Genomic DNA, 25,092 nt, shown 5'->3' on the forward strand with positions numbered 1-25,092 from the left:
TTTTTATCCTGGGCCAGCTTTAGCCTGGCTCCAGCTCTGAGGCTTCCGCTTCTGAAAGCAGGTATCTGGTTTGTTTCGGTTCTATAATCAAAACTCTGTATCAACCCCAGCTCTGAGATCCCGGCTCGGCTCGCTGAAAGCAGATTTCTGGATTTTTATTTAGCTTCTATATTTGTTACTATGTTTCAAACTGCCCACTCAGAGGCCAGCAAGGCAGGTGGGGAACTTTGGAGTCCGCTGTCACTGAAGCAAGCAAGACTCATTAATGTTCGCTTTAAGCTGCCTGGCTGCCGGCCGCCATCTTGGCTGTCCGTTAATTTGCATATCTCGCTGATTAGCCAGTGGGAAGGGTAGCAGTCGTACGCCAATTACCATGTTTCTCTTTTATTAGTGTAGATACTCTTTTTTTTTTTTGGTGCCTGTGACCTGAATTGAACCTGGGACCCTTCAGTCCCTAGGCCAACACTCTATCCTGTGAGCCAAACTAGCGAGGGCTATAGGATACTCTTATGTAACCACCCCCAAATCAAGATATAAAATATTTTCATCATCCCAAAAAGTTCTCTATTACCTTTTCCTACTCACTAATACCCCTCCCCAAACAAGTTATTCACTATCCTGTTAGCTCTAAAGGTTAGTTTGCCTGTTCTTGAATTTAACAGGCAATTGTGGACCAGTAGTTTTATTGCTAGCTTTACTCAGTGGCCAGATAAGTTTCTATTGAATGAGTACAAAAAATGTTTTACATAAATGTTAAAGGCACACTTTAAAATTAAATACCCATTGCATTTTGAAGTTATTTATTACATGTTCTTACAAGCTAATATCTTTTTAAAGAATTCTTGTGATTGGCCACAAGCCTTAGAACAGAAAACACAAGAATTCTCGTGATCCGTCCACAATGTGTAATATGAATGGAATCACATTATACACTAGTCTGGATCTGTCTTCTTCGTTAATATATTGTCTTTGAGATTCATCCATGCCATTGTATATCAGTAATTCTTTTTATTACTGTGTAGCAGTCCATTGTGTTTTAGTACCACAAATGTTCCTATGAATATTTGGGTTATGTCTAGTTTTGTTTGGGGTGTGTTGTTAGTAATGAATAAAAAGCTGCTATGAACAATCTCATACATCTCTTGTTGGATATATGCACTCAATTCCCTTTGCCTACCTCTTTAAATATGCAGAAATTTCCACTTGTTGAGTTTTTAGCTATAGGCATTTTCTTTAGGCATTCCATTATGGAGGATGATTTTTCTCTCCTACTTACTTGGCCCCATGACACACATTTGTATTTCTACCATTCCATCCTCCCAATGTAACATAACTTGGATTAGATCCATTTCTAGTATTTACACTGTCATCCTATGTAAATATTATTCAGTGCTGAGCCATGACTGCATTCTTTTTCTGTCCAGCATTTCTTCTTTACCAGTTGATGGTGTTAAAGTTTATCAATAAAGGACATGGGAGGGACACTGCAAGGTGACAATGGGAGGAAAGCACTTTCTATCCAGGGTCTGGCCCTTTTGTTTTTAATTTAGTACGTAAGTCAGAGTTTCCTGGTGACACCTCAGCAGTCTTCAGGTCACACTTTCCATCCTGCGGGCTCTTTCTAATGAGGTTTGGTTAGGAGACAGCAAGCACATACTTTGAGCAAAGAAAATTTAAATAAAATATTGTTAACTATTAAAAGATGGTTAATTTCTCAGAGGGGTAAAAGAAGACTCCAAAGGATCTAAAAGTAGCTGCTACTTCTAGGCTGAGGGAGCATGGACACTGAAGGAACTGACTTAGTTGAGCCTCCACCACCAAGCTGAAAGCCATGCTTCTCTGAAGAAGGCATGGTTTCCACAGAAAACACAGCCACCCACTAGTGAAGAAATTCGCCAGAGTATGAGGGCCATAACTGGTCCCTAGAGCCACTTACCATATGGGGGAGACATTTGTCTAAAATAAGATCTGAGCTGCTATACAGAAACTGCAGTTGGGTGGGGAGAGTGTGGACTGAGGGTGTGACTACAGCTGGTCTGTGAAGGTTCCTGACACCTTAAGCTACTGGCTCCTGTGCTAACTTTTTTAAAAAGGACTGGCAGAGGGAAAGTGTTTATGCAGCCTATCTTCTGTATTACGAAGAATTGGAGATCTGAGGTTGAGAAACCAGAAATTGATTAACTGTCACAGGTGCTTTTCCCAAATGGCTACTGATCCCATTGGCTGGCTGTCCACATTTAGTAAGGGTGGATCATTAAACGGCCTGTTTGCAGGTGAGGCTTATCACTGTGGGTGATCAGACTGGGCCATTTCCTTGGGGAACCCTAATGTCAATACCTTTATTTATTTGTTTTTCTTACTGTCTCAGATATGCCTCAAATTGTAATAAGATGTCCTATACACACATTTGCTACTAAAAATTGAAATAGCACATCCAAAAATTTGTTACAACTCAAATAATAAACAATAAAGTTTATAGGTAATCATAATTCTCAATGATAATATCAGAAGGATCTCCATGTAATAGGCAATAACTACAGGTACATGTAGATCTTTAGCTTCTTGATTGAATCTCAAGTTCCCTCTCCTCTGGAGTTTTTTTAAGCAGACACATGGTGTGGTATGTCGTAACTTTAATCAGCCTTTGCGTCCTTTCTTTCCAAACACTTGCCACGATCCTCACTCCCCGTCTCCTCTTGTAGAGCATGACTTGACTCAGCCCCCAGTCCAGACCCCTTTAAGTTTTTTTCTCTGTCCTTCTTTTGGGGTGAACATTTTGGTGGAAGGGAAAGGAATTTGGTACTAGGGTTGAGAGATAAGTTACTAAGTTTCTTTGCTAGTACTTCTGAGACAGCTTGAGTGCCAGCTGAATCTTCTTCACCAGGCATCTGAGAAAACTCTGGGGTCAAGGGTGAGTTAAGCTTCTTTGGTGCGTCCACTGGAAGTCTAGTCACAGCCTGAAGTTCCTCCTAGATTCTGTCCCCAAAGAGTTCAAGCAGAAGGTGATGCTCAAAACTCAAAGTGCTACAATGTAGCCCAGAAAGAACCGCATAGCCCAGAAAGAACCGCATAGCCCAGAAACAGCGAGAAAATCCCAAATTCCAACTTGATGTCGATACCTTTAGATCTTTTCTGCAGGATTAATCAGATTCCTCAGATAAACTTTGAGATTGCACACCTGACACATTAGTATTTTTGCACCCAAATGCAGAAAAAGACAGTGCCTCAACATTCAGGCTTTAAACTTTCACTAAACCCTCCTGTTTTCAGCATGGTATATCACCTACTACCCAAGCCTGTAGTCTGCCAGTTCAAGGACCTTGTATTTAATTATTTCCAGCAAATAAACCTAAATACAATTAATTTTTGTATATTGGTCTTATATCCTTCAACCTTGCTGAACTAATTTATTAGCTTGACCTCTTTTTATGAATTCCTTAGGATTTTCTATATACAAAAACATGTCATCTGCAAATAGACTTGGTTTTACATCTTCCTTTCCAGTATGGATACCTTTTATTTCTTTTCTTGCCTAAACAGAACTTTCTAGGCCATAACTAGAACCTCTGGTACAATGTTGAATAGAACTGATGAGAGTAGATACCTTTGTCTTGTTTCTGATCTTCAGGGGAAGTATTCAGTCTTTCATTATTAAATATGTTGTTAGCTGTGAGCTTTTCATAGATGCCCTGTATTAGGTAGAGGAAGTTCTCTTCTGTTCCTGGTCTATTGAGTCCTTTTATCATGAAAGTGTGTTGGGTTCTGTCAGATGCTTTTTTGTGTCTATTGAGCTATACATGTGACTCCTGTGCTTTATTCTTTTAATACGGCATATCGTTACAGAAGACGGAGAAGATCAAGCAGCGCTTAGAGAGATGGAGTTACATTTATTATTATTATCATTATCATTATTATTACGCAAGGGCCCAGAGAAAAATGTCTCTATAATTCTGGACGAAGTCACACAGGAAGTTTCCTGTATTTATACCTTTTCACCCTCTTTGTCTCCCAAATATGGGGTTTTCTGGTCCCCTTTGCAAGTTCTTAAAGAGCTCCTATGTGTTGGAGCTTTGAGACCTCAACCAAAGGCTTGGCCTAGCACCAGCACTGATAACTTCATCTGGGGAAGGTTTAATGGCCTCTCTGAAATGGGAGTAGTCTCATTTTCCTTATTATTTAAGCAAGCAAGCATTTACAGAAGCCAAAATAGCAGGGTTAAAATTTCAAGCAGCAGTTTTTATATAAGATAGATGCTTCAATATTACATTTATTTATTTATTTTTTGGTATGTTGAACTAACCTTGAATTCTTTGGATAAATGCTGTTTGTTCATAGTGTATAATGTAATACTTTTTATATGTTGTTACATTTGGTTTGCTAGTATTGTGTGTGTGTGTGTGTGTGTCTATATTCAGAAAGAATATCCGTCTGTAATTTTCCCATGATGCCTTTGTCTGGTATTAAGGTAGTACTTGCCCATATAGAATGAGCTGAAAAGTGTTCTCTTACTTTTTGTAAGAATTTGGGAAGGATTACTGTGGATTCTTCTTTAAATGTTTGGTAGAATTCACATTGAAGCCATCTGGACCAAAGCTTTCTTAATGGAAAGTTTTTATGTTACTAATTTAATCTCTTGTTATAGATCAAGTCACATTTTTTTATTTCTTCTTTAGATGGGTGGTTTATATCTTTCTAGGAATTTGTTCATTTCATCTAGGTTATCTAATTTGTTGACATGTAATTATTCATAATAATCCCTTAATTATTTTTATTTCTGTAAAGCTGACAAGTAAGTCTATTTCTTTCGCTAAATAGGGGAAGTTTTCTGTCATTTTTTTCTTCAAATAGGTTTTCAATATCTTGCTCTCTTCTTCTTCTGGTATCCCCATAATGTGAGTGTTGGTACACTTGATATTGTCCCAGAGACTCCTTACACTGTCTTTATATTTTTGGATTCTCTTTTTTTCCCCTTTCTGATTGGGTGTTTTGCTTTTGCATATTCCAAATCATTGATTTGATTCTCGGAATATTCTACTTTACTATTGAATCCCTGTAAATTATTCTTTTTTTAAGTATATTTTTATTGATTTCAGAGAGGGAGAGAGAGATAGAAACATCAATGATGAGAGAGAATCATTGATTGGCTACCTCCTGCACACCCCCTACTGGGGGTCGAGCCCACAACCTGAGCATGTGCCCTTGACTGGAATCAAACTTGGGACCCTTCAGTCTGCAGGCCAGTGCTCTATCCACTGAGCCAAGCCAGCTAAGACATGTAAATTATTCTTTACTTCAATTGATGTATGCTTAATTTCTGACTGTTCTTTTTTATATGTCTTTGACATTCTCACTTAGTTCCTTGAAAGTCTCACTAAATCCCTTGAAGCTCTCATTAAGTTCCTTGAGTAACCTTATAACAGAATTGTTTTGAATTCTGTATCCAGTAGCTTGCTTACTTCCATTTCATTTGTAACATATTTGTTTCCACATTTTGACTGCTTCCCTGTGTTTATTTATATGTATTAGGTAGAGCTGTTAATTCTCCTGAAATTGGTAGGGTAGTCTTGTGAAATAGGTGTCCTGTGGGACCCAGTTGCTCAGCCTCATGAGCTGGACACTCTAGGTACGCCCCTGTATGGGCTGTGTGCATAGTTTTGTTATAGTTGAGCCTTGGTTGCTATTGGCATCCGTGGGAGGAATTGGCCTCCAGGCCAATTGGCTGTGAGGACTAGCTGCATCTACAATGGAAGAGATGCTATGCAGGAAACATTCCAATGGAGCAGGACTTGCTTCAGTGGGGCTTTGGTGCTCACTAAGTCTTCCCCTTGCGTGTGTCACTTGTAGATGTATAGAATTATAATCTGCTATGGCCTGAAGCTGTCCACCAGGTGCACTGGTTCAGGCCTCCTGAGAGGTGCAAAGTCAGCCACTGCCTAGGGCCACCTGGCAGGAGCTACAGAAAGATCTGCAGGTTGCTGCTATTTGTATTGGGGTAGGAAGTGCCCAGGTGAGGCCCAGCTGTGAAGCAAGGCAGGCTGGTGCTACTGCCAGGTCTTCGGTCTTTTATTGATAGGTTTGGGGCATGCTGACTCCAGTTGCTGCTTGTTTAAGAGATTTTTACCAAAGTCTGAAGTCTGAGCCAGGACAGCCATTCATATGGAAAAGCAGCTGCAAACAGCTTGGGTGGGGCTGCAGATTGAATGTGGCCGGGTGTCAGGGAATCACCAGGGCAGAGAACAGTGTGGGCTACTCGGATGGCAGCTCTGTGGCAGGGAAGTCCCAGCACAGGAACAGTGACCCTGTGAGCACCCCTTTCTGGGAGAAAGCTGCCTCCCTGAGTTCCTGCCCAGATGCCAGACAGTCCAGTTCCTCCCCATATGTCCCTCGATTCCCCCAAAGCCACCACCCAGCACTGGAACTAAGAGGAAGCTGGACAGTGTAAGTTTGTGTGCCAATCCTTTAAGAGGAACACCTGTGAATCCAGCAGCCTCCATGTCACTCAACAGCCTCCATGTCACTAAACCATAATTTGCAGCCCAAAGTTTATGGGGACTTCTCTTGCCAGCTCTGGAATCCTGGGCTTGGGGTCTGGTGTGGGGCTGGGACCCCCTGCTTTTCATGGGAGGCCTTGGAGATAACCCTCCTGATTAAAGAAATGCCACATGTGGTGTCAGAACAGCCTGTTCCATACCTCCACCTCTCCTACCATGTTAATGCACTTTCTTTTTTTAATATTTATATTTTTATTGATTTCAGAGAGGGAGGGAGAAGGCGAGAGAGATAGAAACATCAGTGATGAGAGAGAATCATTGATTGGCTACCTCCTGCACACTCCCTACTGGGGATCGAGCCCACAACCCAGGCATGTGCCCTTGGCCAGAATTGAACCCAGGACCCTTCAGTCCACAGGCAGATAGATGCTCTATCCACTGAGCCAAACCAGCTAGGGCAATGCACTTTCTTCTTTTCTTCTCTAGTTGTAGGACTTCCATTCAGACAGATTTCAGGCAGTTCTGAATGACAGTTATTCTGTATGTTAGTTGTAATTTTGATGTGGTTGTGGGAGGCAGTAAGTACAGGTGTTTACCTACACTGCCATCTTGGCTCTCCCTCCCTTTTCATTTTAATGATGGTTTCTTTTGCTGTGCAGAAACTTTTTAGTTTGATGTAGTCCCTTTTTTTTTTCTGTGTTTCTCTTGCCTAGGAGATGTATCAGTGAAAATTCTGCTTATGTGAGATGTCTGATTTTACTGCCTGTATTTTCTTCTAGGATTTTTATGGTTTTGTGCCACTTTGCAGTCTTAATCGAGTCTGCTAAATGAGTGATTAGTTTTCCTTCTGCTTTTCCACTTTCAAAATGTTATTGCTGTTTTCATTTTTCTTATCTTTGTTCTTATGAGTTTATGACTGAAAAATAATTTTTTTAATTTTTCTTGAAGGTGTAAAGCTGTATTTTAATCCAACATCTTTACTTAGAATTCTCAAATATCATGATCTTTGCACTACATAATGGTGGGTAGTGTAGTTACTTTTCTGAAGACATAGCATGTTTGGTTTTGACTGTGGACCTTAAAAACCAGTTCACAGACTTTGCAAAATTTCATTCTTAATGCACTGGGATAGACAAAGGTATATAAGATATGGCCCTTGTTCTCTAGGAGCTTACCCTGTGGGAAGAGGATATATATATATATAATCTACATTTCTTTGAGCACCTTCACATTTCAGATGTTTCATCTACATTAATAAATTCAGTCTAATAATCTCATAATGGATATTATTCCCACTTTACAGGTGAAGAATGAATTGGTTTACACAAGGTTAGCAGCTAGTAACATATTAGGAGGAGACTTGAAGCCAAGTGTGCCTGAGTCTGAAGTTTTACTCTTTCTACCATCCCAGGGTCCCTTACAAGAGGTAGTGTGAGGCACCTTACAGTAATTCAAAGGCAGGAGAGGTTTACTTCTGATTTTGGGATCAGGGAGGGCTTCAAGGTTTCTAGAGAAAGTATCCCAGTTGGGTCTTGAAGGGTGGATAAAATTCAACATTTTAGATTTGGGGAGAAAGGAGATCATTCCAGGAATGGGGAATAGTTTGCTCAAAAGCAATGAGAAAGAAATTATAAGACATATTCTGGGGGTATTAAGTAACCTGGAGGCAGACTTCTAGGATACCTGTGAGAGGTTGATTAGGGAAAGCAGTTACTTCTAAAGTTTTCTAACAGTGCCTGGCATGGAAGAATGAGGCTTTGAGTCTTTCATTTGAGTATGTTAGAAACACTATTTTAAATAGGGAAAGCCATGACCAGAATTTTAATAATTTCTGTAAAGCAGGAACATCCTCACAATATATACATAATGTGTGTTTAAACTGTATTTTTTTTTGAAAAATATATTTTATTGACTTTTTACAGAGAGGAAGGGAGAGGGATAGAGAGCCAGAAACATCGATGAGAGAGAATCATCGATCAGCTGCCTCCTGCACAACTCCTACTGGGGATGTGCCTGCAACCAAGGTACATGCCCTTGACCAGAATCGAACCTGAGACCTTTCAGTCCGCAGGCTGATGCTTTATCCACTGAGCCAAACCGGTTAGGGCTAATCTGTATTTTATTTTAATATTTTTATTGATTTCAGAGAGGAAGGGAGAGGAAGAAAGATTGAAGCATCAATGATGAAAGAGAATCATTGATCGGCTGCCTCCTACATGCCCCACAACTGGGGATCGAGCCCACAATTCGGGGATGTGCTCTGATCAGGAATTGAACCATGACCTCCTGGTTCATATATTGAGGCTCAACCACTGGGCCACATGGCTGGTCACATACATAATGTGTGTTTAATTAAAAACATATAAGGTCATCGACAATGGGTTGTTACAAGGCTGAATAGTTCATTTAAAATTCAAATAAGTGAATGTTTATATTGCTTTTATTGCTTTGAAATGGAAACAAATAAGGTTTTTAAACATGAATAATCTCATCTTCAGTAATAGAAAAAAGCACAGTGATACCCCCTTTTTTAATCTATCACATTAGCAAAAATTAAAGAGTGATTGTTTGTATTAGCCAGGGTTGTGGGAAAAGAGGTAGTATTAATAAATGAGACAGTTCCAAATGTCCTAATAAAGAATGACCCCTGCCATACTTTTAAGTGGAAAAGCAGTGTGTAAAATAGTAAATCTAACAATTTTTTTTTAAAAGGTGGGTCAGGGGAAGGCAATTTATACCTAACAGCTTTGCCTAGTAAGTGCTGTTAGCACTTAAGTCAGTTTTACTTCTTTTATATCAGTATCATTTCTTCCCTTTTTTGTCTCCAACTTTGCTACTGAAGTTCCTCTCCAGACCTTCAAGGGGGAGCTGGCTAGATAACTACATCTCTAATCATTGTGTGCTTCACTTATTGTTTATTTTTCTTAATATAATACCTTTAGTATTGACTAAGTTTCCTTGCAGTGATTCCAGTACACTACAGCTTCAGGTAGACTGTGATCCATTTGGTCAGTTTCCAACTGTATTCTTGGCTCACATCATCCATATGACAGTGAGAAGGCAAACAAATGTTGTCTTTATCTCTATTTCTCTCCCAAGGATTGCTGGTGACCTTTACACACTGCCCTGGAATAAGTGACTCTCTTGCTATCCCTGATGCATTTTTTCCCTCCAATGCTAACATTTTCCCTCTGCTTAAAACTGCTTACTGGTGTGTGTGTGTGTGTGTGTGTGTGTGTATGCGCGCGCGCCTACACATATGTACATATGTACATATATGCTTATGTACCCAAGAATCTGGCAACTTGTTCTGATGGTCTCTGAGAAGGCCAGCAAGAGAAGGACCACTGGGCAATGGGTGGTAGGGAGGGAGACTCACTTCTTACTGTGTATGCCATTTTGTTTCTTTTGAATTTTATACCTTTAATAGTGTTGGTAATAAGATTAAATTATAAATTGAGTAAGTAAGATATCAAATGGAATGTAATATATAATTCTATAATGTATATTATTAAATGACTAGAGGCCCGGTACACGAAATTCATGCACTGGGGTAGGGGGGGGATGTCCCTCAGCCCAGTCTTCACCCTCTCCAATCTGGGACCCCTCAAGGGATGTCTGACTGCTGGACATCCCCCTCACAATCTGAGACTGCTGGCTCCCAACTGCTCGCCTGCCTGCCTGCCTGATAACTCCCTAAGCACTCCCCTGCCAGCCTGATCTACGCCTAACTGCTCCCCTGCTAACGCGATTGCCCCCATTCTCCTTACTGGCTGTGGGCGCTGCCATCTTTGAGGGTGGGGCAGTCAATTAGCATATTCCCCCCTTATTGGCTGTGGCCACCACCATCTTTGTGATGGCGTGAGGTCAGTAAGCATATTCCCTTTTTATTAGATAGGATAGTATATAAATAGTAATATACTAGTTATATTAGTTAAGATACAGGTAAATTAATTATGCTAATTAAGAGATTTATGGCTATTAAGAGAAATGTTACTTTCCATTTATTTTAAGTTTACAGTTCATATAACTTTTCTTATATAATCCTTAAAACAGCCCTGTAGCTGGTTATTATCTTCGTTTTACAGATACTGTCTCTGTTTTTATGAGAAATGGTAGATTATGAAAAAATCACAAATAAGGAAATGGGTTCAGAATGGTTAGGTGACCTGAGTTCCACAGATAGTACTTGAATCCAAATCTAGGGCAGTTTTCCACTGAGCTGAAGTTAGTGTTATTCAGCATATTCCCAAGTTTTTGCGCTTGACCTAGAGTTGGCTACCATCCTTTTCCATCACAGATCCTTTGGTGCCCTCATCCAACACAGAATGTGGCACTGAATCAGTTTGATACAAATATGGGCAGGGAGATTTGGTTTCAGACATTGATATTGCAAACCAAACACAGGAGGGTTATACTGTAACTCAGAAGTTTACTTGCGTCTTTCAATTGTTCTAGGAAGAGTTGCAGGCCAACCTGGACCTGATTCAAACCTACAGACTCCATATTGCCCAAGATATCAACCAAGAAAACCTACAGCTCTTCCTGTGTTCTTATAACGGGTACAGTTGTTTCCTATTTACTTAAATGCAGACCAGGTCTAAAAACATAATGGACTTTTAGGGGAGCGGGGCAGGGGAGATGAACTGCTGCTTCTAATATGTGACGGAATTGTTTTTGTGCTGTTTTACCTACCACAATAGAAGATGAAGGGCTTTTAGACAGGAAAACATCTATCAAGAAGAATGAATGAACTGAAGGCTGTTTTGTGCAAGTTCAAATACCAGTTGTTTTTAGGTGTTTTGAGATTAAAAGTACCTAAAGTTATGTACACATATAAAAACACACAATTTGAGGTAGCACAGAAAAGTGCATGTGAGGGGGACAAATGATAGAAATCTTGGGCCTTGATTCAGTTTCTCTTTGCTAACATCTGTAAAAGTAACACATGAACAGAACCTCATTCTTTTTAGTCAATAACTATGTTAGTCACAAGGAAAACATCCCCCCCCCAAAAAAAAATACCCCTTCTCTTAAAAGGAATTTATTCCTTTATAAACAAGTTGGAAAATTAAATACCCTTAGGACTTGAGGATTTCAGTAGCGTTCCTGTTGAGTTTTACAGTTGCCTCCTTTAGCATCCCACGTAGTCCTCCAGGGTTGAGCTAGGAGCCTGTTCCTGCTCTGTACTGTTCAGGATGGCTACTTGTGAACAAACTGCATAAGGGCCCCTTCCCTCATTGGGTGTGAGAGAAAGATAGTTTTTACATTCCCTGAAATATTTTGGTTTTCATGACCAGGAAATAACCTGAGTTGTCATGATTTTATCTGAAAAAGAGCATTGCTTCCTTTGTTTCTCTAGACGCAGAGATCTGGAGATTGAAAGACCCATGCTGGGCCAAAATGATAACAAATCAAAGACTTTAAAGTAAGTCCCTCAGTTTCCCCTCTAAATTGCTGGATATCTTTGCCTTTCATAGATGAATTCAGGGTTCAGTGGAGCTTATGTTCTGCTTGCTGAGTGTCGCCTCTTATTTTGGCTTTCTGCAGGTGTTCCACTTTATTGGTGGTAGGGGACAGTTCACCCGCACTTGAGGCTGTGGTAAGTATGTCCTGATGTGAAGATGAATGAGATTAAAATGTAATAAAATGTGTATAGCACACTGCTGGTGTGCTGGAAACAGTTTTTAAATACTAGTTTTTGTTATTTCTGATTACGAATATAAGTTCTTGCTCTTTGTTATAAATGAATTCCTCCTTCATTACTAGGTTTCATCAGAAGGGATCAGTTCACTTTGTGTCAAGTAGTTCAGCTAAACACTATTTGCTTATTGTCAGATTGTTCTACAGCCACCATAAATTTGGAACAGAATCAGCAGGCTGGAAGGCTGCTGGAGCCTGTATGCTTTTCTCCAACTCCTTCTTAAGCACATGGCACATAGCACATTGTTAAAAATAATATATGCTCACTGTAGAAAATATGGAAAATAGAAGAACTTGAGGAAAAATCATGATCCAGTTACCTAAAGACAAACTTTTATTTTTTTTAAATCTATTTTATTGATTTTTTACAGAGAGAAAGGGAAAGGGATAGAGAGTTAAAAACATCAATGAGAGAGAAACATCGATCAGCTGCCTCCTGCAAACTCCCTACTGGGTATGTGCCTGCAACCAAGGTACATGCCCTTGACCAGAATCGAACCTGCGACCCTTGAGTCCACAGGCCAACGCTCTATCCACTGAGCCAAACCGGCCAGGGCGACAAACTTTTATACTATAAGCTTTTTACAAGGTTTTAGGACTTGATTACTTAATACTGTTGTTGGCATTTTCTCATAGTATATAGTCAGTATATCTGTGTAATTCAGTCTTTTTTTTTAAATATATATTTTATTGATTTTTTACAGAGAGGAAGGGAGAGGGATAGAGAGTTAGAAACATCGATGAGAGAGAAGCATCGACCAGCTGCCTCCCGCACACCCCCTCCTGGGGATGTGCCAGCAACCAAGGTACATGCCCCTGACCGGAATCAAACCTGGGACCCCTCAGTCCCCTGGCTGACACTCTATCCAGTAAGCCAAACCGGCTAGGGCTAATTCAGTCTTATAAGTGTACCTTTGGCTATTTAACCTCATTCTCCTGTTGATTATTTCTAATTTTGTCCCATTAATATGTTCTGTTGAACATCTTTATAAAATCTGCCTGAATCTTTGATTATTTTCCTGGGATGGATAGCCAGAAGTGTTTCATAAACCTTTGTAAGATTTTTGATATATTTTGCCAGATTCCTTTCTAAAAAGGACTCATCAGTATGTTGCCACCAGCAATGTTTGAGAATGCCTGTCCAGCACTAGATTTTTAAATTCTATTAATTCATTGATAGGTTAATTAATTTGCACTTCTTTGGTTACAAATGAAGTAACATTTTTTCATGTCTATTAGCATTTGCTTGTGTTTCCCACAGCATATATATAACTTAAAGTACCTGTGTGTGAAGTTACCTGGTTCTCTCTGGCAGCCTTCACTTTTGCCCTTTTTTAGAGTGAAATGTTAGGGAGTAAGGCTTTTTGGAAAGGGAGCCTAATAACTAATCAGGAATGTAGACATAGGCAAAAAGGTGGGGCTGGGAGAGGGAGTGTTTACTAGGTGAGATACAGTTGATGATAGATTATATTCACATCACCCTGTATTGCCCTGTAAAACGGTCTGTCTCTCGTGTAAAATACATGGCATGGCTTGAGCACATAGGCAGCTGACCCTCACGTCCAAAAAAAAATTTTCCCCCTAAAGGTAATCCTATATAATAAAAGGCTAATATACAAGTTGTTCCTTCAACTGAGAGTTTGACTAGGGGCAACTGCCCTTGGCCCCACCCCACCCCCCAATCGACCCACCACACACACACATACAAACACCCCATTGGGGGCGGGCCGATCGGATCCCACCCATACACGAATTTGTGTACTGGGCCTCTAGTAAAATTATAGTGATAATCCCAGTTCATCAAGAAGGATTTTTATAAAGGTCAGTCTTTTCTGGCCAAAAAGGTAGAGATAGGTTCTGTGAAAACATCTATCAAAAACATTTTTTTGCCCTGGCTGGTGTGGCTTGATTGGACCATTGTCCCATACACTGGAGGGCCTGGGTTTGATTCGTGGTTTAGGGCACATACCTAGGCTTTGGATTTAATCCCTGGTTGGAGCGAGTACAAGAGGCAACCAATTGATGTTTCTCTCTCACATTGATGATTGATGTTCTCTCTCTCTCCCCTCTTCCTCTTTCTAAAATCAATAAATATATCCTCAGGTGAGGATTTAAAAATACATTTTTATTTCAAAGAGGAAGGGAGAGGAAGAGATAGAAACATCAATGATGCGAGAGAATCATTGATTAGCTGCGTCCTGCACTCCCCCTACTTGGAATTGAGCCGGCAACCCAGGCATGAACCAGTGACCTTCTGCTACAGGGAACAATGCTCAACCAACTGAGCCACACCAGCCAGGGCTCACACCTTTTTTTGTTATTAATCCTCACTTGAAGATATTTTTTCCATTGATTTTTTTTTTGAAAGAGAGTAGAAGGGAGGAAGGAGAGAGAGAGAGAGAGAGAGAGAGAGAGACATTTGTGCAAGAGGAGAGAGACATTGATGTGATAGAGACACATCAATAGATACATTGATTGTTTGCCTCCTGCATGTGCCCCAACTGGGATTGGGAATTGAACCTGCAACCCAAGTATGTGCCCTTGACCGGGAATCAAACCCTCCACTCTTTGGTGTAGTGGGCCAATGCTCTAACCACTGTTCAGAGCCCAGTGGGTGGGGCTCACACCTTTCATGTTTATAGAGAAGAACATTGCTAGCCCTATCTGTGCCACAAAGTAGATGCTGTTCTAGATTCAGATCTAGCTCCCAGCCAGAGCACTTCAATCCCACAAGCTGGTAGAGAATAGAGGCCTGTCTATGCATGGAAGAGCAAGAAGAAGCTCAAACAAGTTCTGGTCACTGTTGGTAGCTATTTTTTTAGCATATGTGCTGCCAAAGTGAGCACTGTTGCTAGCTATTCTTGCTCACATTCATTCAGCATCATTTTTTGAGCTTTTCTTATTTGCCTGATGTTATAGAGAATACAAAAAGAGTAAGATGGAGTCTCTGCATTTGGGGAGTAAACATGTAAAAAAATAACCATTATGCTTAGTCTACCAGATATGGAGACTTCTTACAAAGTTATAGAAATTACAAATTATTGAACCAAACGGAAGCATGATTTATTATATTAAACTGAACTTGGGAGTTTATCCTTCTAGAAAATATTTATTGCCTATCTGCTGTATTCTAAGCACTGTGCCTGGCAGTTTTTTAATTCTACCTTTTAGGCCCCGGCCAGTGTGCTCAGTTGGTTGGAGCATTGTCCTGTACACCAAAAGGTGGCAGGTTCAATTCCTGGTCAAGGCACATACCCAGGTTGCAGGTTTGATCCCTGGTGTGCAGGAGGCAATATATCGATGTTTCTTTCTCCCTTTCCCTTCCTCTCTCTAAAATCAATAAAGTTCTTTAAAAAAAATTCATCCTGGCTGATGTGGGTCAGTTGGTTGAGTTTCATCCCACGCTCAAGAGGTCACTGGTTCCGTTCCTAGTCAGGGCATATGCCTGGGTTTCAGGCTCAATCCCCTGTCGGGGAGCATGTAGGAGGCAGCCAATTGGTGTTTCTTACTCATTGATGTTTCTCTCTCCTTCTACCATCCTCTCTCTCTAAAATTAATAAAAACATTTTAAAAATAAATAAATCTACCCTTTAGGGTTAATGCATATTCTGTAGTAAACTAGTATGTTTGTTTTTCACTGCTTCTATTGTTATTTGTATAGAGTAAAAACTTTGATTTGGTGATCCTAACTTTTCAGTCATCCCGATTTTATAAGTGTTTTGTATGTACCTGCCCAGAGCAAAAGTTCAGCTGAATCACTGGCTCTTTCCTTGGTAATTTCAAAACCTAACTGTCTCCCTGCCTCTGCAATCCATCACACGGGCCACTGCTGGTTACTCTCTTTAAACAGCCCATACCCTGTCACCTCAGAAACCTGCCATGGCTTTTTGCCTCTGTGGTAATCGTCAATGTGCTTCTCCAGGCTCAGCCCACTTGTGTCCTCCTCATGAGACTCTTGCCTCTGAAATACTGCACGTGCTCTGTACATCCACTTCACATCCCTTGTGTCTTTGTTTATGCTTTCCCCTTGACTCTGGAAGCCTTCAAACACCCACCGCTTCTTACTGTATCTCTAGAAAGTCTAGTCATTCTTCTATACTCACTCAGCTCACTTGTGAAATTTTAAAGTGATGTCATTCTGCCTTGTATTAGGTTTTCACCACACTAGATTCCAGACTCTTAGTGTACAGTGCTTTGTATGTCCATGCTTGGCAAGTGTGTAAAAGTTGAGGGATCCAGTTGATCAGATTGGCCAGAAAACATGACTAAATCTAGAGATTATCTCCCCAAAACATTTTTTTAAGGTCCCTGCCTTTGTGGATACAGAAGTACAAGATACCAAATATGTAAATACACAAGGTTATAATTGTTCATTATGATAACTGTTGTGAGAGAAAAACCATAGAGGGTTCAACTTTAGATGAAACAGTCAAAAAGACCTTGAGACACAAAAGAGTCTGGGTGCAAGGAATGGCAAACCCACTACCTCCAGAACATAGGAAAAAGGTAAGAAATGGAGGTGCACAGGGCTCAGCCGGGGTCATTTGTCTGGGAAGCCGTCAGGACCACAGCAGGTGATCATGGCCACAGGTCCAGTTTACTTCTTAAAGACGTTGGTAATTTGCCCCCATGTTATGTAAAGTGGTAGAAGGAATTAAATTCAACAGGTGATTCTTTAAAGACTCTACTTGTAACTGATTCAGAAGTGAAATTAGCCAGATTTTTAGATCTATTCAGAAATGTAAGCTATAAAGAGCATCATATAAATGTATCTCCTATTTATTTATTTATTTATTTATTTAGGCTGATTCAGCCACCTCCAAAATGAGCTGTTGATCTGGAAGATCATTCTCATGCCAAGCTATTTCTTACATTTTTAGTAGTTCCTAAATTTTCCTCCTTTTTTTTTTAGGTTGAATGCAATTCTCGCCTGAATCCTATAAATACAACTTTGCTAAAGGTAATTCATCTTCTTTCCTTATTGCCAACCATATCAGAGTATTTTATACATGGTTCCGATAACTGTATTTCTAGAATAGTTGCCCAGAAAGAAGGAAAGCTTCTTTCTCTCTCTCTCTGAGATTCTCTCATTCCTTTTTTATTAAGAAAAAATTTTCTTAATGTATTTTCATTGTAGAAAATTGGAAAATAGAGAAAAGTAGAAAGAACAATGTAAGTAAAAATTATCCATAATCCTACACCCAAAGGCAACCTATAGTAAAAATACTGATGTCTTTTCCTATACATTTTTAGATCATTAAGACTATAGGATATTTATAGCATTGATTTCTTTTAATATATTTTTATTAATTTCAGAGAGGGGGAGAGAGAGATAGAAACGTCAGTGATGAGAGAGAATCATTGATTGGCTGCCTCCTACACACCCCCTACTGGGGGTCGAACAGCAACCCGGGCATGTGGCCTTGGCCAGAATCAAACCCGGGACCCTTCAGTCTGCAGGCCAATGCTCTGTCCACTGAGCCAAACCAGCTAGTGCTAGCCCTGTTTTCCTCAACTTTTTTGACTTGAGCATCTTCCGTGTCATTATATACTTCATAAGCATTATTTAATTTTGTGAAAATTAAGATAACGGATAGAATTTCTTTATATGCTAAATCCTATTGTATTAGTAAGGAAGCTCCCAATAACCTCTCTTTTAGGCAAATAGAGAACAGCTCATGTACTAAATTTTTAGGGTTAGTATCAAGTTTCTCCCCCTTTTGATTGAACTCCAGGCAAGAGCATTAATCTTGCTTTTTTATTTATTTATTTATTTTTTAATATATTTTATTGATTTTTTACAGAGAGGAAGGGAGAGAGAGATAGAGAGTTAGAAACATCGATGATGAGAGAGAAACATCGATCAGCTGCCTTCTGCACAACTCCCACTGGGGATGTGCCCACAACCCAGGTACATGCCCTTGACCGGAATCGAACCCGGGACCTTTCAGTCCACAGGCCGACGCTCTATCCACTGAGCCAAACCGGTTTCGGCAATCTTGCTTTTTTTAGCACTTCTAGTGTAATGTTTAGGGACTGACCCTTTGGTTCAAATTTGGATTACTGTAGATACGAGTGCTGATTTTATGTTGCTTACTGCTGCTTTCTCAGCCTGAAACACCTGCTTTCTTCCCTTTCTCTTTGAAGTGTGATTGAAAAGGAAGTGCTGTCACCAGAAGCAGCCCATAGTTCCTGGAAATATAGCATGAGGTTAATACTCAGAGGTGACAAAATTAAGTGTTTTGGGGTCCAGGTGATTGATGAACTAGTCTAAAATATGAATGTTTTTAAAGTATGTGGTTTCAAATCTCCTGGCAGGTTTGAATCCATACTCCAGAAACAGAAAGTGAACTCTGCAGTAGCCATAGATGTGGGCAAAAGTGCCCATCTACAACCCAATGAGTGAACTGACTCTCCAACTATTTGATAGATGTCAAGCTTGGAAATAATTCCTCCCAATATTCTTTCTCTGCATATGGCAACTGATTTATGGTTCTAATCAGATTTTGACTCCTAAACATCATAAAAATATAACCTGTCCCAGTAAGGTCTGTTTTATACTTAAATCATGTTAAATGTTTGTTCCTGCTCTTATGCTTATAATTTTCAGGGTGCTGTTTCTTAATTAACCCCAAATTTCTTTACCTTCTATAGTATCCCATGTGCTAAATAATAGTCTCTCCCTCAAGGAAAGTTTTTGTGCTGGTGAATAGAAACCGTGGGGTTCACATCTCTTTTTTTAAATGCCAGTCAGCCTGAATAGGATACTGTCTATGAGTATCAAATGCATAACAGGGGAAGAAGAGGGGTGGGCTCTTGGTTAGCCATCATGCCCTAGAACAGTATTCTCTGCAGACTGACAGAATCTGCATCACCTGGGAGTTTGTTGCAAATGCAAATTCTTGAGCCCCAACCCAGTATCTCTAGGGCAGGAACCCAAGATTCTGAGTTTTAATGAGTCCTCCAGGTAATTCCAATGCATGCTAATAGAACTCTAGAAATCCTTGCACAAGTGAGAATAACCAGATGTAAAGATTTATGAAGTGCCCTGACATGTGCGACTCGGTTGGTTGTCATCCTGTACATCAAAAGGTCACCAGTTCAATTCCCAGTCAGGGCACATACCCAGTCAGGGTGCATGCAGGAGGCAACAGATCAGTGTTTCTCTCTCCCTCTTTTCTCTCTCTCTAAAAATAAATAAATAAATAAGTTAAAACATTAAAAAAAGAAAAAAGATTAATGAAGTAAGAGACAGCCTCATCAAATCTAGCTATGGCAGGAAAGTGGCTGATGAAGCGAGTTGGCCGAATCCACATCAGCACCTGATTTTTAATTTATTTGTTTAATCCTCACTCGATATTTTTCCATTGATTTTTAGAGAGTGGAAGAGAGAGGGAAAGACAGAGAGAAACATCGATGTGAGAGAAACACATTAATTGGTTGCCTTTTGCACGTGCCCTGACCAGGGCCAGGGCCGGGGAGGAGCCTGCAACCTATGGACCCTTTGGTCCACAGGCCAACACCCTGTCCACTGAGCCAAACCAGCTGGGGCCAGCTCCTGATTTGAGAATCCCCATTAATCATGGAATAAATACAATATAGAGCTGAGAGGGAACTTGGAACACACGAACCCTGAGAAGTTAGGGTCACTCTGAGGACTCTGAGAGTAACATTCTTCGGGTGGAGGCGGAACCATGGTTGATGGTGGTGGTTAACTTCACGACCACCCCTAACAGGAAAGTCCCGCTGTGGGCCTGAAAGCTAGGCTCTGCACCTTACTGATTAAGTAACAGTATTTTCAGATGTATGTACCAGGCCATTGCTAGAATATAAGTCTTTGTATAAGAGTGCACTGAGGAGATGTATACTTGGAAGCAGTTAAACATTAAATTAAGGAACCTAAAATTCAATCCTTTCCTGTTTGAAAGGACTCGTGGATATTCAGAACATTTCCCTTAAGTGTAAGTTCCAGCTGACTTACATATTTTTCCTCTTTTAGATGGCAGACTGTGGTGGACTGCCCCAAGTAGTTCAGGTAAGGAGATTTTTTTTTTTTAAGCACTTATTTGACTCTGCCTCATTGTCTGTACAAACATTAATGCCTTCTTATTTTGTCACCCTAGCCTGGGAAGCTCACTGAGGCCTTCAAGTACTTTTTGCAGGGAATGGGATACAGTGAGTAGTATACAATTTTCTATCTAGCAAAAATTTATTGGTGTTGGGGTCATTTTGACATCTTGTGGGAGCCCACAATTCCCTTCGCTAGCCAGCCTGAAGTCAAGTAGAAACCAAAATGGTTCTGCAGTGTGTGTGTGTGTGTGTGTGTGATGAGCTAAAACACTTACTAAAACAATTAGAGGTTATATGCCAAGCACTCTGTATTTATAACCTTAAGAGGTAAGTTCTGCTATTTGTCCTATTTTATAGAAGAAATTAAGGCCCAAAGAAGCTAAGCACATTTCCTAGAATGTAGCCACAGAGCCATGTTCAAATCCTGGAAGTCTGATTCCAGAGCCCCCACATTGAACCACTGAAGCTTAGGCTGGCCTACCTATAAATCTGAAATTATGATTTGCGTTTAAACTCAGCTGGTTAATGACTCCTGGCCTAGAGCAGTGGTCACCAACCTTTCGGACCTCACAGACCACCAGTGGTCTGTGGACCACCAGTTGGCGACTGCTGGCCTAGAGAAACAAAAAGGCGACTAGAGAAGAAAAGGGTAGTGTCCCTCAGCTAAATCTGCTCCATAACAGGAGGTGAACTTTTTAGAGTGAGTCAAGGGATGTGTCCATAGCACGTGCCGCTGTCCTGATCTCTTGAATTGTGAGACCCCTGAGCTTTCTTATTTGTCACAGACTATCCATACTTGCTCCTTTCTTGGAGTTTTAAGAAAAACTCTTCCACCCAGGTACAGAGCTGTTTTCCAAGTAGGGTGGTTTTCTCCTGTTTTTGGTATTAGTGCAGATAATTGCCATTGGGCAGCAGCTGGTCCCCTGGATCTAGCCCAATACCTGGCAGGAAAAGCATGTATGTGTTGTCTAGAGTGGCTATGTGATCCCCGTCTGTGATCTACTACCAATCAAGCCCATACCTTGTCCTTCTGGGCCACTGGGCGGGACAGGAGCCCCTTTCCCAGCCAGCTCTCTCATCCTTCTCCGAGAAAACAGTTGGTCTTCCAGCCCATTTCTTTCTCCTCCCCGCCTCTTTTAATATATTTTTATTGATTTCAGAGAGGAAGGGAGGAGAGAGAGATAGAAACATCAATGATGAGAGAGAATAATTAATCAGCTACTTCTTGCACGCCCCCTACTGGGGATGAGCCCACAACCCAGGCATGTGCCCTGACTGGGAATCGAACCATGACCCCTGGTTCATAGGTCGATGCTCACCCACTGAGCCACACCAGCCGGGACTTCCAGCCCATTTCTAATCCAGAGCAGGGTAGGCTGTTTATAGTGGAGGGGAAGACCTTTGACTGGTTGAGAGAAGTAACATCTGAGATTCTATAGAGCATCAGTCAGCCTCACCTGTCTGAGATAAAACTTCAACCCTGGCACTCTGGCCAATGTAGCTCAGTTGATTGCATGTCATCCCATGCACCAACGATTCTATTCGGGGTCAGGACACATGCCTGGGTTGCAGGCTTGATCCCCAATAGGGAAGGTACTGGAGCAGCCAATTGATGTTTCTCTTTCACATCAAAGTTTCTCTCCCTCTCCCTTCTTCTCTCTAAAATAGTTTTTTAAAAAGCATATTTAAAAAGCAGAAAACAAAAACTTAATCCTTGGCTCAAGAGAATTCTGTCAGTGTCTGCTAGGCAGCTAAGGTTGCCACTTGGCACTCTCGGGTCACTAACCTGCCTTTTCCTGTGTCCACCTGCTTCCAGTCCCGTATGTGCAGCTCAGTCACCTGAGCACCGAGTCAGGTACCTTCCTCTGTGCTGGCCCTGCTCCCGCCTCCCAGCCATGTTCTCCTGGCTGCATTGGCTGCCTGCAGCATGTCCGCAGTTTTCCTGTGCAGTGAGAGCCTGATAGAACGTGGCTCATTGTGCCCCAAAAGTGTTAGCCTGCAGGTCTAGCCCTGGGCCACCAGAAGGAAGAAAGGAGTGGGTTATACTAGAAATAGCGCTTCATCTCATCATCCTAAATTGAGTTACAGGAGCACTGAAACTTTATAGGCAGGGCCCCTCTTCCCCCATTTCCTACTGAACCTTGCATTAACTCCCAGACACAGCAATCAAAGGGCCACCTTGATTCTAAATAGGACCATCAGAACCTGTGCCTAGAAAATTTCTGCAGGTGATGGCATCTTTTGACCCCAGCATTTGAAGTAACAGCCGGGGGAATGGCTGGTGCTTCAGGAAGATAAGCAGAGAGGTTATGCCAGGTAAGGCCCTGTTCTGGCCAAGTGGAGGATCTTAGGCTTAAAGCAGTGGCAAAACAGGAATCTGAGTTAAACACCCACCCTCAGAGCCCTTCCTGCTCAGGCAGCCACCAGCTTCAGGCATGTCTCCTCCCCCGTAGCAAGGGTAGCCTGTGGACATGGATGGTAGTCTTGTTGTATCGGGCTTGCACTGTGTTTGTGAAACACCTTCATACTTGTGTGGTTTGTCTTTCTTTTTGGTTTATTCTTGCATGCACTGCAGGTTTTGGTTACCTGTGTGGGTTCCCAAAGCTTCCTGCCTAATTATTCATTATGAATGGCGTGGGCATAGCTAAGAGGCATACTCTGGACTTAGGTTTTTCCTTGTTCTGCTGTGGACAAGAATCAACTGAGATTCCAGATCTAGAGGATTAAAGCAGCCTTGCATATAGCTACTCACCTTGAGCAAATAATGCAAAGTGAAGATGGCTTTGTCTTGTCCTGAGTGTCACTTTAAATGGATTGGGAAAGCTAAACATAAAGCCTTCGGTGAACTTCTGGATTAACTGAGTTTAACCAGGGCTCCATCTTCTAGTCCTCTTGGTTCTTTTTTACAGTACCATCTGCCAGCATGACCCGGCTCGTCCGATCACGAACCCACTCAACCTCAAGTAGTATCGGCTCTGGAGAAAGTGCCTTCAGCCGATCTGTCACCAGCAATCAGTCAGATGGAACTCAAGAATCCTCTAAGTCCCCTGATGTTCTGGACAGACACCAGACCATGGAGGTGTCCTGCTAAGCAGATGCTCCTCCCCTGGACCATCCAAGTCCATCCTCCTCAAACAACCACTCCACAATATAACATTTCATCCAGCAAACCGGCATCTATCTTTACTCCTGCATGACCACTGACTCTTTCTCTCTGGTATCCTGGATTTATCATTCTCTGCCTGCCCACACCCCTTTTTGTATGTGCCAGGAACCACTTCCATGCCATTACTATAACATTCCAACGTCCTTAACTGATCAAATCTCCATATCTTCTCTTGCCAGCTTTTCTCCATGCTTTCCCAACTACATATCTAATAAGATTCTTTAATCCTGACGTATGTGTGTGAGCACGCGTGTCTGTGTTTGTGTGTGCGTAGATATGTGGTTTTAGACATGCTTTCTTGTAGAGCTTCTGCAAAACAAAAAACAAAACAAAAAAGGGACCTTTTTTTGCATTTTCAATGGTGTTTTTAGGGGAAATACACAGAACAGCTTTCTAGATAGGGTAGGTTACTACATTCTCTTTTGGTTCCAAATTGGTCAACAAGATTTGCAAGGTGACTTCTGAAGAGAGCAGCTCTGAGGAATGTGGAAGATCATAATCACTGTTTGGACTCTTGACTGATTGTGACCAATAGAAGGGAGCCTATTACATAGAGAAGCAGGCAGGGTGCCCAGCGACCTTCTCCTGTCCACGTGAATTTTCATACACTATAAGTAAAGGGAGGGATATGTACTGTTAGAAGCCCATGAATAATGAGGTTCTGGTGCAACATGGAGTAGTTCCCAGGGAGTGGGCGTGGCTTAATTATTGGACTCTATTAGAACAGGAAGGTTGAAAACAAAATGCCAGGCATTCACTCTGCTGGAGAAAAACTGTCTGATACTACTACTAGATATCTGCAAGAAATGCCTCCAGGTCTGTGATGGAGAGATGGAGAAACACTCTCCATCCTCCAGAAAGGCAGAGGTATGGCCTGAAAATTATGTAGGTGGTGAGGAAATGGCAGTGGGAAGAGGAACTGGCATTAACATAATATCCTATTTAATAAATATAGCCTTTTTGCAGCAAATTTAATGGAAGCTAAGTGAAGTTGAGATAGGACTCATTTCTCAGGAAGATTCTTAATTCTGTGAACTCTTTTGTAGGAGGAAAGGGGTCAGTCTGTAAGGGCAGCCTGTCCAGGTAACACTGTGTTCAGTCTACTACTGTGTGAGTATCACTGGGTGGAGGGTGAAACCAGCTGCCACACAGCCAGGGCCCAGCTATTGAGAGCATCGAGATGAAAACATAGGGCGACACAATTCCAAATCTTAGAAAGGGGCTTTCTCGTCGTAGTATTCGCTTTCTGCCAAGATAGGGAATGCGCCACTCTGCCGGAGGACGCCTTTTTACAGATTATTAAATAAAGCTGTATATGTCTCTTGTTACCCAACTGCTGGTCTTATTTCTCTCAAGCCACTCACTGGGGCTCAGGCAGGGACCAAGTTACTGTATATGGGCCCTGTGCTGGGCATTTCCACATACTTGATCATTATCCCACCCAGCGAAGAAATGAAGTCTTGGGATAAATAATTTGCCTAAGGTCGTACCAGAAGCCCAAGTCTGTCTCACACACCCTCTATCCCAACCAAAAATCGTGAGAAGTCCAACCATGGTTTGTGATGGAGGAGAAGCTGAGGTCTTGGAAATGTGTTCCGTTCCTCAGCTCTGCCGTCTGGGGTTGCTGAGTCCTGCCCCTCAGCAATAATCTACAACCACTTG

General features: G+C 41.4%; 1 protein-coding gene across 4 annotated transcripts in view; it reads left to right on the forward strand.

Annotated features, from left to right (window-relative positions):
• The window catches only part of NDRG3 (NDRG family member 3), a 70,908-nt gene extending 46,145 nt beyond the window's left edge, over positions 1-24,763 (forward strand). For 2 of the 4 annotated variants that reach the window (XM_006764513.2, XM_006764514.2), the window contains 8 exons: positions 10,950-11,053; positions 11,854-11,919; positions 12,042-12,093; positions 17,107-17,154; positions 20,194-20,229; positions 20,318-20,369; positions 22,081-22,119; positions 23,174-24,763. In XM_006764513.2, coding sequence (XP_006764576.1) covers positions 10,950-11,053; positions 11,854-11,919; positions 12,042-12,093; positions 17,107-17,154; positions 20,194-20,229; positions 20,318-20,369; positions 22,081-22,119; positions 23,174-23,355 — 579 coding nt within the window. In that variant the 3' untranslated portion in view covers positions 23,356-24,763. The remainder of the gene's footprint in view (positions 1-10,949; positions 11,054-11,853; positions 11,920-12,041; positions 12,094-17,106; positions 17,155-20,193; positions 20,230-20,317; positions 20,370-22,080; positions 22,120-23,173) is intronic. The other 2 variants (XM_006764515.2, XM_006764516.2) reach the window with 1 other exon arrangement.
• The last annotated feature ends 329 nt before the right edge of the window (positions 24,764-25,092 follow it).

Source organism: Myotis davidii, unplaced genomic scaffold (genome assembly GCF_000327345.1).
Source record: "Myotis davidii unplaced genomic scaffold, ASM32734v1 scaffold38, whole genome shotgun sequence".
NCBI classification, from domain to species: Eukaryota; Metazoa; Chordata; class Mammalia; order Chiroptera; family Vespertilionidae; genus Myotis; species Myotis davidii.